Source organism: Acanthopagrus latus, chromosome 3 (assembly GCF_904848185.1).
Source record: "Acanthopagrus latus isolate v.2019 chromosome 3, fAcaLat1.1, whole genome shotgun sequence".
In the NCBI taxonomy this organism is placed as follows: Eukaryota; Metazoa; Chordata; class Actinopteri; order Spariformes; family Sparidae; genus Acanthopagrus; species Acanthopagrus latus.
This window is the reverse complement of record NC_051041.1, coordinates 6,726,772-6,741,751: the sequence shown is the minus strand read 5'-3', so window position 1 is coordinate 6,741,751 and position 14,980 is coordinate 6,726,772. Positions and strand designations below refer to the sequence as shown.

The window sequence follows — 14,980 nt, the reverse complement described above, 5'->3', positions numbered from 1 at the left end:
TGATAAGTGCCTGCCAGCACCTCTGAAGCTCGCTAATTAACATGTTCTATCTTGCTGAGTAACCTGTAGGAAGAGCCACAGCTAATTGTGATCTTGCGATCCTTTTAATGTTTTATATGGTGATCCTATGCTTTAAATGTAATTCACGTATATATCTACAAATTAACTATATGTCGAATCAGTGAATGTAGCCTTAGTAGCAAAAAAGTGATTACGTCAGAGGAACTTCAAAACATTACTTGAGTAAATCTTCTTAGCTGCTTCCCACCACCAGTCTTCACTCTGAGGTGCAGTTTCCACGTTCACCACCAAGTGGCAGTGTGGGACTACAAACCGTCCCCCTCTCTAAGCTCTGCCTCCTCCACTACCACCTCAAGGTCAAAGGCTGAGTGTCAGTTTAGTGTCATTCTGCTTCTTCGAGAGGGATTTTGTGGAGTAAAAATAACCGCAGTTACAACAAAACGTGGTTTGCTAAATCCTTTTTTTTCATTATCTATCATCTGGTCCGTCTGCCTGCTGGAGGGGGGGGATTCAATCACCGGCAGCTGGAGACAAGTAGGATCTGTGTATGAAACATAAGTGGAACACAAGAATTGAGGAGTCATCGTAGGGAGAGATGAAAGGGAGAAACCACAGAGAGAACGAAAGATGTGTAGATTATTATGTGCAAAAAAAAAAAGTGGAGGGATGCAGAGCGATGATGGACAGCGGCTGTATGGCGAGGCGGCCGAGAGGCAACGTGCAGACGAGCGGAGAGAGGCTGAAAGTGCACTTATGGAAAGTCTCGGGAGACAGCCAGACAGACGGGTGTTTAAACTGTCAAAAAGAAAAAAAAAAAAAAGAAAAAAGAAAAGGAGAGACAGAAAAAAAACCTCCCTGCCAGCTTCCAGTCTGCCAGAGAGCGAGAGAAGTTGTCTGTTCGGTCACTCAGAGTTTAATCTCTGCTCAGTGGGAAGTTTTGATTTCGTCAGGCTCTGGACCCCGTGCCTTATCTAAGTACCCTCTCGGTGGATAGATAGGATGGGAAGGAAGGAGAGGAGAGGAGAGGGGAGAGAGCGAGAGAAAGGGCTGCAGGAGGAGGATTTGCCAGACAATGACTCTTTTGCCACAGGGACCGAGTGGTTGAGTGAAGCCAGGAAAGACAATGGCAGCAATAAGCTGGACATATGAGAGAGACGGGGGGGCTTTAAGATCATGCTGCAAAAAAAAAGAAAAAAGGCAGTGATGCTTCTTCTCCCAGGAGTGTCCCAGAGGATCAGGGGGGCTTTTGCTGGTTCATTTGCTTCATTCACCCTCTCGTCACCTCGTCGAGCTCCCCTCTCTCTGCTCACACACTCACACAAACTTCCCCTGTTTTTTTTTTTTTTTCCTCCAGAGAAACACAAGCTTTCTACCTACAAAAGCATCAGCACCACCTCATTCCTCCTCCTCGTCTTCCTCCCTTACAGGTCCCCATCCTGTCCCCGGTTTGTTTACTTTACTCCCCTCCATAATGCAGGGATTAATTTCTCAAAGCCGATTTGAGCTGCGGCACGCTTCGGCAAAGAGCGGAGAGCAGAACTTTTGTGCTGGGGGAAGTTTCCCCTTCACACTAGCTTAGAGGTGGACTGCTCTCCCCGCTTTTTATGCCGCCTGCTTTAATCTTCACACGGAGCAGAGGGAGCTGGGGGGGTAGAGGGGGAGGACAAGAAAGGGAGGAGAGAGGGCTCCAAACACACAGCTGGGAATCACTAATGTCTTTACAGAGGTGTTGTCTGCTTTCTCGTGTGCCTCTTTCTTGCTCTTGAACACATTTTCCAGCTGCAAATCTTTCTTGGATTTTAAAACTTTGAGGGGTCGGATCTGACTGTGACCGAGTGGATCAGAATGTCTGGTTTGGATGAAAAGCAGTGTGACGTCCAGGTCCGACTTTATAGGGCGATTATGTTCATTATCGATTGATTAATTATTTTAATGATGCTTGATTCGTTACCCAAAAATTAAAGGTGACGTCTGGTCCAACCAACAGTCCAGCGTCAGAATGGATTTAATTTCTGTTAATGTAAAACTGTGGAAAAAGCAGCAAATCCTCAGATTTTTAGAGCATATTACAGCTGCAGCTAATCATTATTTTCACTGTAAATAAATGGAGGAATTGTCTGTAAAATTTGAAATGGTGAAAATTGCCCATCACAGCTCGAGCCAGAGCTCTACTTCTGAACAACAGTCCAGAAAGGGAGGGAAATTTATTTTGAAATGATATGAAAAGCAGAAAATTTGGAGCAGCTGCAACAAAAAGGATGTTTTGCGTTTTTGCCGGATTATTGACTCAAACTCACAAACTAGTAGGGATTCATTAGGGATTGTTTTGGATTTCAAATCTTTGTCTATCAAAAAAAAAAAAGGTTCTAACTTGTATTTATGCACACCTGAGGCTCAGAGATGGATGCAAAGATGGATGACTTAATAATTCGCACTGGCAGTAAGATTTGCTGTGGACTCTTTTCCTGTCTGAACCCTTGTGGGTTTGTACTGCAGACTGCGATCATGTTGTCGTCCTCTGAAATGGTAAAAACCGTCCACACGCCAGCAGAGACATGTTTGTCTCTCTTGTCTACCCGGGTACAGCAGTCTGACGTCATGAGCTGCACGTTTCTTTCTTCTTCTTCTTCTTCATTGTGGTTACTAGTGGATCACAAACCAAACATTAAGGGGTTTTGCGAAACTTCTGTATTGCGTTGGAAGATGATCGTCTAAACCAATAGATACCGTCCATAATGTTACATCCTTTGGACTGTCGACTCCTTACCAATTAAAATCCACATTTCATTGCGGAGTTTGATGCTAAAGGGAAATCTACCTCTCGTTTGCCGCGTCATACGTCATGTATTCGAATTGCCTTCAACATGTCTCGAGTGAAGTCTCGGTTTTGAGCAGGCGTGAGGATTTCAGGTACAACAATCTACGTTTTGCATTTTGAAACACGGCTCGCTGTAATCTCTTGGAAGGATCCCCGGCCGTCTCCCCATCCCAGTCTCATTTACAGTGAATAAACAGGCAAATCTGATTGAAGATTTACGCTCGAACCGTGAGAAGCCTGATAAAATACCAACTAACACAACCCCCACCCCCACCCCCCCCTCGCCGCTCAGGAGAGTTACTGTGGGATATGATGTTTGCATACTAAGACATCACATTCAAATGAATAGCGTTCATTATTTTTGCACCACCAGGGAATAGGAGGCAGAAAGCAGTTGATTAGGCCTCGCTGCTCGGCTCATTTGGCATGTGTGCAGCTGCTACGATGGCTCATGACCCGGAGCAGGTAGGAGTCAAGTGTCGAGACTTATTAGGATTTCATAATTTAGATTATGTAGATGGGAAAAACACATTCATACAGATAGATTTCAAATCCCGATTGCGGCCTAGATTGGCAGTGTGCACTCTTTTTATGTGAAAATGAGCTTTGTATCTTTGGCAGCAGCATCTAAATAAAGGCATTAACATTTCTTTAGAGTCGCCACGTCTCCGTCTCCGAGACAGAATCTTAATGAGCCTGACATGTAAATAAGCCTCTTTGTGTTTTTCTTTTTTTCCCCTTTTCCTCGCATTCAGTCTTTAAAATCATGCAAGAAAATCTTACGAGAGAGCCTCCGATAATGAACGAGCCGATCCCTGCGCAACTGCAGCGGGAGTTCAGATGCTGGAGTCTGCTAAAGCGGCATCTGAAGGAGAAGGTGATGTTTGATTGCGTGGGAGGCCTCGGAAAAAAAAAAAAAAAAAAAAGCTGCAGCCGGCGATGGCTCGGAGATGAAACTCATTAAGTCTCAAACTTCCAATCCTCAGCTCCAATAAGACCGTAATATAAAAAAGTATGGATTTGTTGCCGCGACTGTGTGAGATAAATAAAAAGATATCAGTCTCAAATGTATTGCCCGTGGAACTGTCACACATGTGCTGACCCCATGCGGGCGGGCAAAGCAGCGGCGGTGGCGGCGCCACGAACCGGCGCTCTCACTCCTGCCCACCCACGCAGCTGCCTACAGCAGTCCCACGCAAAAAGTTAATTTGCATTTACAATAACGTCCCATTTGCTCGGTGCTGGTCTAAAGGTGGGTGTTGTGTAATAAAGCAAGTAATATAACCTCGGCCCCAGAGGGGGGGGGGACTTCATGAGGCCACATGGAGAGAGCTAGGAGAGGTAACTGAGAGTTGAATTGTGTTGTGAGTGGATTCGGAGCGTTAACCTTGTTACATGTAGGTAAGTACCATGAGTACAAGAGGCCCGGTCAGCTCGAAGGTTCGAGGGAATGAGTGAGCACCAAAAGGCCGTCGGTTTGTTCCTGAGCACCAGAAGTGAAGTTAAACAGCAGATGTAAAATTTGTAGTTTATCGTTCACCTTAAACTGTTCAGCTGCTCATTACAGATCCTCTGCTTCCTCAGGAAACACGCAGGAACTGAAGGATTACTGCGAAGAGCTGATTCACCCAAATGGCCAAAAAAAAAACCCCAAAAAACAACAGAACATTTTCTTACTTTTGCCTAAAACACCAGATTTAGGATTTTGCTGTTGATTTTTTTCCAACCCTGACTCTTTTAATATACATTTGCAATGTCTGTAGTACCACTAGTGCAGAGTGATGGCCCTCCCTCATAAAACATTTGCGACGCCATTTTAAAAAAAACATTGTTAATAGCACATTGTAACCTTCATGTTGTCATCTCGCAGCTTTCTTCTTCAGTGCCTGTTACAACAGTCGGTGTGTTGCTGGGATGGGATGTTAGTTGCGTCACCCTTGACAGGTCAAGATGGTAATAATATGCATGCATCTAGCAGTTACTCTTTCAAAATAAAGCTCTTTAGTGAAATGGTTGCAGTTTGGCACCAGAAGTGGGCGGCTGTGGCTAAAAGGTAGAGCAGATGTCTTGTCATCAGAAGGTTGCTGGTTCAATTCCCATGGTCTGCATGTCAAAGTGTCCTTGGGCAAAATACTGAAACCCCAAAATTACTTCTGATTTTCTTGTTGCCATCAGTGTATGAATGTATTACGGTAAGTAGCTTTGGACAAAAGTGTCTGCTAATTGTCAGTGTCAAAAGTACTTAGTTAGGTACTTGAAATGTCATGTAGTTAAGTCAATAGTTCCCTTACGTGACCAATGTAACTGCCTCCCGACCCAGACTGTTCTCACTCTTTAAAACACTCCACTAGAAGGAGTAACTGCAGCATCAGACTAAGAAGCACTGGGCCGCTGAAGCGTTTGCTCGTCACCCACATACTAAAAAACACTCACAAGACTCGCTTTCTAAGTTGAAACCTCCATTAGGTACCTTTAAACCAAGATTATCAGTGTTTTTTGTAATTTGGGTATATTGACCCAAACCATTTAGACAACTAAAACTGTTTTTATTGCATAGTGAGGCAAGATGATTAAATATAAGTAAATGTTTTAAATATTAATAAATCTGGAATCTATAGCTCCGACCAGAATGCATCAAATGTTCCCGCTGAAATCAATTTCAAAATCATTAGTGGGGCTTTAATATGTTCATTTCATTTTGAGTGGGGACATTAGGAGACAGAGAAAAAGTTTGCTTGTATTGGAGATTTTTTAATAACACGTTTCAATATTGCAACAGCCATCAGATTTTTCTTCTAACAGTTAAAAATCATCGAAAAACTAACAAAAAAAAGAAACTTTTTTTTTCCAGTTTTATATTCCAAACACCAGAGTTTTCTTGGCTATGGCCCTAAAATTAAAAAAACAAAACAAAACAAAACAAATAAAACCCTTACACAGTGAGCAGATATTATATTCAACACGTTGTTCTTCAAACAAATTATAAAAATAGATTTCAGCATTTTCAAATACATATTTACAGTATTAAACATATATCATGATGGTCACAGTAACAGAGAGGGAGGAGGGGGGAGAAATGGGAGTTTCATTCATTGTGGTGACGAGGTCCAGGTTGTTGCTTGTGTTTATGTGTGTGTGTGTGTGTGTGTGTGTGTGTGTGTGTGTGTGTGTCGTCATAGTCCTCGTGTATGTGTGTTTGTCAAAGGGGACCCCTCGGCGTGTTTCTTCAGATATGTCAACGTGTGTGTGATTATTCAATTTGATGAAAACGGTTACAAAGAGAGAACCAAATTCAAACCACTTACAATATTCCAGTCAAAAAAAATGGTGGCAACCCCTTTAATGCGAAAGTGTGTGGAAAAATCAAATAATGCCTCGATAAACTTCCTCCTTCGCGTCTCGAAATAGGAAAGAAAAAGGCGCGTGGGGGGGCGAGTCACTGTACAGGAGAGGATTCTGGGGGAAAAAAGTGCACCCACATACTGTTGTATGGCAGAGCATGATATCAGCGTCCACATGAAACTCCAGCAAAGAAAAGAAACAATCCATATGACATTCCTTAATACTGTCTTCATACTGCAACACACACACACGGTAATGTACACAGGGGGAATCCAATGATAGGACGTTAAAATGAACGGTATTAAATCCAGTGCTCGAGAAAAATACACAGATACTGTGTGCCGACAGTAAAAATCCTCCAGTGTTCCCCTCGCTTTAACAACCGATAAACTCATAATCAAAACAATAAAATCGACAAAACAAGACGAGACGACCGCTTTGCTTTTCTTCTTCTTCTTTTTTTTTTTTTTAAATACTAGTTGAATAAATAAACCTTCCTCGACTCCGACCACAGTTTGTGTTGAACAGTCTGTAAAACGTAAAATAAATAATATGGATAAATATCTGAACCAGGCCGATCTTCCAGAGCAGGCCCGCGCTCTATACAGAGTCTTAAAAACAGGGAGAGGCTTTGGAGAAGGAGGATTATAATACCGAGTGTGGATGTCCAGCAGGCAAGAAAAGGGAAAAAAATGTGATGTTTTAAGTGCACGGAGAAAACAGCTTCAAAGCAAAGAGGAGGAGGAAGATAAAGGAAACCAACAAAAGCGACGTACGACAAATTAACGGACGATCAAACACACGTTTTTCAACCTTTACACTTGTGTCCTGCAGCTTTTTTGTTTAACCATCACTGGATAAAATTTAAAAAACAACAGCAGGCTGACGTTCCTGAAAGCACAGCGTGTCGTCAGCCATGACTTACTGTAGCTCTTTTTTTTTTTTTTTGTCCCGTCGGCACTCTTCGTGCGCCATAGACGGAACTAAACTGGAGGCTGTCGAGGCCTCGGCCACTGACTCGCCGGACAGTACGGTCTTCTCAAGCCGCTGTTCTGAAATGTTACATTCCAGCCGCGTTTACTCTTTTTGCGCGGCGCTCCGGTCATCTTCGTAAAAATCAGTCTTTCTATTTTGATGTGAAATCAGCGGTGCCAGTTCTGAGGAGAGAGTAATGTATCGTCCAGTGCCGGTAAAAACAACACCCCCCCCCCCCGCCGGCTTTACTGATTTACTGTTTGCAGTGAATTCATGTTGTGGTAAAGGGAAATTCCACCCAAAATGTGAGAGTTTCTTTGAGCGCTTGTTCTGCAAACTGGCGTGTTCGCTCAGAAGTCAGCTTCAGAACAGAGCCCCAACAACATTTCATTTGTCTCTACGCGACGATCACCAGTGAGATGGAGCTGACGCGGTTATTTAAGTGCAGATATGGAGGTCACAAAAAAAAGAGGCGCCGTGTGACGTCACTCCTCTGCTAGCCCCCCTCTGCAATTGTGACGGGGACGCTCTCGCTCATCTCTGGATGGACTCGTAGAAAAAAAAGGAAGTAAGGGATCAAGGAAGGCATGAGGAAGTGTGGGAAGGGGGAGTAGATAGAGGAGTGCAGTCGGAAGAAAGATCTGCTCATCTTTCCTTCAGTTTGGGAGAGCTTTCGTTCTCTCTCTCTCTCTCTCTTGTTTCTCCTCTTCTCCACCCCATCATCCATCTGCACGTACGTGGTGGGGGTTCTGCAGCAGCGGGGTGAGGCTGGGCGCGTCGACTGCTCGTTAGACCTGCACACCGCGGCCGTGCATTTGGATGACCTGGGCTCTGAGGGTCTGGATGGCCGCCAGGATCAGCTTCTGGTGCTCGAGGGAAGTGATGCCAAGGCTCAGTACATCTCTGCGGAAACAGAGCAACAAGATTTACCAAGGTTATAGAGGAAGAAGTTGAGAAGTTCATTGGACTCGAGAGGGCGGCTGTGTGCTTCGTGCTACCGAGTTAGCTAGCTGCTGAACAACAGGCTCGGGGGCTGTGTGTAGTCACTGCTGTCAAGCTCGCTAGGATTAGAAACTTTCCCCGCTACTCTTGTTTGACTAGCTCGCTAATAGCTTCAGCGACATATCCACCTCGGCTTGAGGAAGACTCCGATGATGAGCTAGTAGTGCAGCAGCGGACAGAAAGACAGACAGACAGGTAGCCTGTCAAATGACTTCGTATGATCCAAACTTTTTTCTACTGCATTTGATTAATTGATTGCTCCCAAGATGCTGAGAGATTTTCTACAAACATAACAAACCCGCTCACTTTCATCAAACCACTTCTTAATTTATAGCTTTGTGAAGCTACATTATAATTTCCTAAAGCTAAAGGTAATGTCATGAAATAATAAAACTATGAACAGCTAACGCTTGAAACTGAGACACTCGAACCAAGAATCTTTGTGATCAGTGCTTTAATAACCAATGCATTATCAGAACGGTTGCTGATGTTTGATTTGTTGATCATGTCATTGTAACAGCTCTGATGTATTCATGTCTCCCCCTCCGAGCACCAGTCAGTTATAAATACTATCTTTAAAAGCTCAGGATGAAAAAGGAAATCAATAATAGAGCAGAAAAGGAATGGACATTATCTCCCAAGTCACTTATTTATTCATGCAGTTATCCGTTTAATGATCTCTTCTCTTATTATCTCACTCAGCCGCCCTCTCTACGACAGGAAATGAAAGGTCACGAGACAGAGTCGTAGAAAAGCCACTCACTGTACGGTCATTCGCGCCACGGACTCCAAGTAGCAGTATCCCGCCGCGGTGAAGTTGTCCTTGTAGCGGCCCATGTCCACGGCGTCCAGCCACTCCCCCACTGAGTTAAAGGAAGGGAAGGAGGGGAGAGGCCTCTCCGCTAGCGTGATGGATGAACTCAGGGTTCTAGAGGACGAGAAATTAGCATCGATTACACGGAGAAACGTGTAGGAATGAGACGCAGGCCGAGCCCAGAGACAACCGGGGCCTCACCTGCGTGCCAGTGTGGAGGAGCCGATGCCGTCGGGGGAGCGGATGCTCTTGCTGAGGGCCGAGTGGATCTGGCTGAAGGTGGGCCTCTCCGTCCTCTCCTTCTGCCAGCAGTCCAGCATCAGCTGATGGAGGTGTTGCGGGCAGTTAACCGGAGCCGGCAGCCTGAAACCGTCCTCGATGGCCTTGATTACCTACAGCAGAGAGGAAAAAAAAAAAAACGGGTTAGAAAATTTGGAAGCGGTGTTCGGAATTTTTTAAGGACTTCCACTATAATTGGATCAATTCCCAAAAGAGCAAGTGGGTGACTCACAGAGCAGGATGTGGGGAAGTGAATAAGATTTGTCGTACTTAAAAAAAAAAAAAAAAAGTTGAGTAAGGTATTTCAAACTTTATTTCTTCGCAGTGGAGTTGCTTAGCTGCCAAGACCAGAAGCCTTTGGACGGCAAACGATAAATAAGAATAGAAAAGTGTTGGTTGTTCCATTTTCTCTTGATTCGCTCCACTAATTACACCACCGTTGTTGTGCCAGTGCATTGATTTCGCTTTTTTAGTTATTGACCTTATTTTGAGGCGGCATCCTTTAAGGCCACCGCGCGAGCCAGCATCAGCTGCAAAACAAACAGGACTCGGAGAGATATTGCTAACCCGAACAATATGAGGTCATTACAAATCCGCAGTGATGTCGCGACTTTAACTGCTTCAGAAACATTGATCCATATGGCGAAAAGAGGCAGCTGTCAACTGAAAGAGATGAGGGATTTTCCTGCTAAACAAAATCACAGCTGACTGGACTGAAAGGTCACTCAGCAGGATATTTGACGGGCTCCTATCAGCAGAAAATTTCAGAATAACATTGTAATTGTAAAAACAATCCAGGCGATAACCGATATGACACAGACTGAACATAACAGCCAATTTTTGTTACGAGACTCCATTTCTAAACTAAGGCTGGCAATTGTTGCTCTCTGTTAGCCGATGGGAGACAGTCCGACACAAGCTAAAGATCTCATATGTATAGTTAACTGAAGTACAAGCTGCAGTGGTAGCTGAGCTAACTAGCTAACAGCAGCTACAGTCAGTTAGCGGTGCCCCCTGTGTGTTTGGGGTTTGGGGTTTGATATCGACAGGTGGCCATTGTTACATGTACAAGCACAGGAAAGAGACGGAGAAGGTCTCACTTTCCACGTTATATCACAATCTGCTCACATAGGGCTGATAAAAAAGTGATTCATAGATGTAAATGACTACGCGTTGTTACACAGAGCCCCTTTTAATCACCCGTAAAACCTCCCCGTCTTCAAACAGCACGAACGCCTCCCACCAGACCGCCTCAATGTTCCTCGCTCCTTCCTCCATCAAACTAATGCCGCCCTCGTCCACCACAGCGCCTCATGAGAGTTTTGCGCCCAGTATATTTATGGACGCGCGGTACGTCCTCCTCCCGAGTCCCTGAGAAATACAATCTCCTGAAAGGAGGAAATAAAGTCGGAGCGTAATCACAGAAATGACATCCATCAGTGGCATTACTTCCTGAAGCGCTCTCTCCCTTCTCTTCTTCTCCACCTGCCCGCCCACCGCCGCCACTTCACCGCCCTCTCGGCCCCCTTGAGCTCGTATCTCACTAAAGAGCATTCATAAAATGCTTTTCAGCGTTTGACATTTTCCATTTAATCAAAGTCGGTCGGTAAAGGTCGCGATGGATCACAGGTGGACAGGCCGACCAACAATGCCGTTATGATATAATGTATCAATTTAAAGTGGATTAATATCCCCCGCCGCTATACAAGCTCGACCTTTGCCCCCTCAATTGGAAAGTTTGATAATATGAACGAGACTGAGAGGAAACTTTAGTCTGCGTTGTGAAAGGGCACCAGAGGAAAGGAAGAGGGGGAAAAAAAACCACGGCGCTGTGAGAGCTAACTATTCTTGTGCCTGCTGAATAACTCATGCATATTAATTTTGGACGGTGAAAAAATTGGAACATGCTAATAACTCGTTGCTTTTTCTAAACCGTGCACCTGCCCGCATAAATTGTTGGCATAATTTCCCGATGACATGTAATCTGAGAGGGCATTCGCATGATTTGGCTTGATGAAATGATGATAACTCTTAAAATCATCCGCCTCTTGTCGTGCTCCTGTGTGCCGTCGGCTTCAGGTGAAAGAATAAAGCAGCACACGAAAAATAAACTGCTCTCTTTTGTGTCTTTAGAAGACTTGCATCATGCACTTCAGAAGCCCGACTTTCTTTCAAATAACAGGACAAAAACAACCTCTTTTTGTTTGAAGGGAGAAAGAGGTAGGGGTGTCGACGGCGAAGCACCCGCCCACGTCGACTTGGAAATAATAGGGTTCTGGTGACAAGCAGCGGGATCCCTATCGACTGGACAATCTCCTCAACCCTCAAATGGCAAGTGCTTTACATTTCCTTAAAGAAATTTTCCGGGGGATTAATTTTTTTTTTTAAAAAGCGGGATGGCACTCCGGGACAGGCGGAGGCCACTGGAAGGGGGTCAACGCGTCCTTAAGAGAAAACAGGATTGGTCATGGAGCTGATGCAGACTTAAAGTGGGGGACTTAGGCCCCGGCGAAAGCTTTCAGACGTACTGTGGCTTCTTGGCTTCCTCTTAATAAGATCCAAGCCGGGCACGGATACAGAGTTCATTGATAGAGCGTAGGTGAAAGGGAGGAAAGCAATATAAAGGAAGTGACTGGAGAGATTAATGGAAAGCCAACCTCCCTATCCCACACACACACAGACACACTTACATCCTGGTTGCCCATATCCCAGTAGGGCCTCTCTCCGTAGGACATGACCTCCCACATGACGATGCCGAAGCTCCAGACGTCGGAGGCCGAGGAGAAGCGGTGGTACTGGATGGCCTCGGGAGCGGTCCACAGCACCACGCTCTTCCCTCCGTGCTGCGGGGGGGGGTGGAGGTAGGTAAGACAGGACGTACAGAGTTCAAAAAAGTAGCGCTTAACTATTCCCTTTGAAAGGCTTTTGAACATATTTTCCGTAGATCAAAAGAATCTTTAGAGGAGTGGTTTCACCTTGAATGGAGCCCAAAAATATCCAGGGAAATAAAGCAATGAAATAATTAGGTTTTTTTTTCACCCCTCTGACAGCTTAATTATATGACCTCAACTGAACCACACATGATGTGTGTTAACTCGCGGTTTCGGTCTAAGGCTCATTAAAAAATATCACCCTACATGGCTGAACTTGGCTTTGTGCTGCTTTGAGGGTCATTAATTAGAAAGAAAGTGTAAAATAATGAATTTAAAAATATCCGGAAGAGATTTCGCTGCGGTTTTTGTCTTACCAGTGTGGTGTAGATGGCCTCGATCTTGTCCTCCTGAAGAGGCCTGAAGCCGGACACCTTGCAGCCCAGGTTCGCGTTAACAAGCACCTGAAAAGTGGAAAAAAAAAGCTGATTAGCATTGGTAAAATTTGTTGGGGGGGAACAATCTCAGCGTGACAGTGCACCGCCCAGGTGGGTAAAAAGCTCCAATCACACCGGGGACAACTGATTGTTTACAAGAACAAACGGTCCTGTTCTTCATTTTCTGCAGCGTGATCACTGCATTCCTAGTTTGACAGACGGGCTCTTTTAGGAAAATGCCACACTGTGAGACCTGGATGTGACAAAAGCAGCTTTCCCCTGCATTGTCCCGTCGTGTTCGGCTTCATGTAGCACTCAAAAACCTGCGGGCGAGCGATTGTTGAAGATGTTTTCACACGAGGACAAATGGTGTCCTGTGATCCACCTGCTCGGACGTACATCACCCCCTCGCCCTCTTTCTCTATCATCTCCTCCCACCTGCTCCCTCACCTTGTGCGCTGCGAGCCGCTTGTGGACGAAGCCCATTTCGGTGAGGTACTTCATCCCCGATGCCACCCCGGTCAGCATATCCATCAGCTGCATTACACTCAGCTGGCCCTCGTGTTTCTGAGGTGATGGGAGGCAAAAGGGAAAGGAAGGAGATGGAAAGTGAGAGGAAGGGGAAGCAGAACAGGGGGGGGGGGGGATGAATGAAACGTCTGTTACTAGGGCGCAACGTTGTGCTCGCTGAGCTGAATCCCTTTATTTGGAGAATAAAAGCAAACAGGCCATTAATTCCTATCATTATAAACCATGCGGCGGTGGTTCACAGAGCAGAGGGGCACAACAACTGTTTACAGAAGCTTACAGCATCTATAAGCGGAAAACACTCCATTTGTGCGATTAATTATGCTGCGTTTTCCTTATTACGGCTAATAAGCACAAGTACCGTCGCCACAGGACCTCATCACGGTAACAGTGACTTTAGGTTTATTAGAATAAAATGCCTTGTTTGTGAATCGTCTGATGAACAGAAAAAGAATAACGAGGCTTCAGTTTGCTATTAGATGATAAGGAAAGACATCCGGATGTGGATTTAAGGTTAATGCATAAATCTACAGCAGGGCATTATAGACATAATTAAATGTGACAATATTTTGACCAAATATTTCGATATCGATTGTGACAATATTGTAGGGCTGACTGTAAGGGCTTTAACAAAATATTAACACAATTAAAGTTTGGATAATCATCTATAATGTGGATATAATCACTAAATGAGTAAAGGCATGTATAAGAAGCAGTAGAACAGTCTGATAAGTTAATAATAAAGAACAAAAATGATGAGCAGTGGTTCTGAAGTTATGTCTATGTTCATATATATATATAAACTGTTTCTTTTTTACAAGGGCAAATTATCAAGGTACAAAATTGCCACCAGATATATAAGACTGGGCTCTTAAAGGTACAAACCACCGAGTACAAATAAGTGCCCCAGTGACAAGCCAATGTTCCCTCTAAAGGTACAAATATACACCTTCTATTCTGACAGCGTAGCGATACATTGCCCCCTATTTTATTTTCTATCCTTCAGTGGGACAGATATTCAGATGTGTCTTAAGATGAATGTCTTGGAGTGTATCAGTTGTTACAGTAACTGCTGCACCGTGATACTATCATCATATCCTTATTCTGTGATTCCCACCCTGTAGCATGATATCGATATATTTCCAAACCCGAGCATACGCTTACCCTCAGGAAGGAATCCAAGGATCCGTTAGACATGCTCTCCTCTATGATCATCATGGTGTTACCTGCAGAAAGACAAAGAGAGCAACACAGCAGAGTATATAAATAAGTGAAACTGGGGTAAAATGGAGAGAATCCAAGGGGAAAAAAAAAAAAAGGAGAGAGGGAGAAAGGTAATAGAGACAGAGACACGGAGGAGGAGGAGGAGGCAGGGAGGGAGGGAGAGAATAAAGTGAGTCTAGTCCACTTGGCAGCACGGCAGGCATTGTGCAAAGCCATTCCTCACCCAGTGAACTGTGGTGAAGTCAGGAGAACCTGTGTGCTGCCCTGGCTGTCTCAGCAAGTTTAACGACCCTCAAACACACACACGCACACACACAATCTGTGCGCATACATATAAACTGACACACAGCTCAGGTCGGCGCGTTTCGTATACACACTCACGCATGCTTACACACACATACACACTGGGCCCGGGCGCAGATGGCAGAGATCCAGCAGTGCTATGAAGTGCACGGAGGAGGAAAATAAGACTGCAGCAGTCGGAGGAGAGAGGGAACGAGGAGGAAGGAGGAGTGGATGATGGGAGGTAGAGACGGGATGACGAACTGAGCAAATTGATAGCTGCAAAATGCAAATCTAGAACAGTTTTTCGAGGCTTATTACGAAAATGATTGCTTGGCATTGCAATAACCACAATCGACGGTCTGCCCCGTACTGAGCTTTTCAGGAA

At 44.8% G+C, this 14,980-nt stretch overlaps 1 protein-coding gene across 2 annotated transcripts in view; it reads right to left on the bottom strand.

Annotated features, from left to right (window-relative positions):
- Nucleotides 1-5,569: 5,569 nt before the first annotated feature.
- Nucleotides 5,570-14,980, bottom strand: part of LOC119016766 (ephrin type-A receptor 7) — a 166,011-nt gene continuing 156,600 nt past the window's right edge. For both annotated transcript variants that reach the window (XM_037092999.1, XM_037093000.1), the window contains 7 exons: nt 14,251-14,312; nt 13,009-13,125; nt 12,499-12,585; nt 11,942-12,094; nt 9,174-9,364; nt 8,922-9,086; nt 5,570-8,059 (listed from right to left, as the gene is read on the bottom strand). In XM_037092999.1, coding sequence (XP_036948894.1) covers nt 7,945-8,059; nt 8,922-9,086; nt 9,174-9,364; nt 11,942-12,094; nt 12,499-12,585; nt 13,009-13,125; nt 14,251-14,312 — 890 coding nt within the window. In that variant the 3' untranslated portion in view covers nt 5,570-7,944. The remainder of the gene's footprint in view (nt 8,060-8,921; nt 9,087-9,173; nt 9,365-11,941; nt 12,095-12,498; nt 12,586-13,008; nt 13,126-14,250; nt 14,313-14,980) is intronic.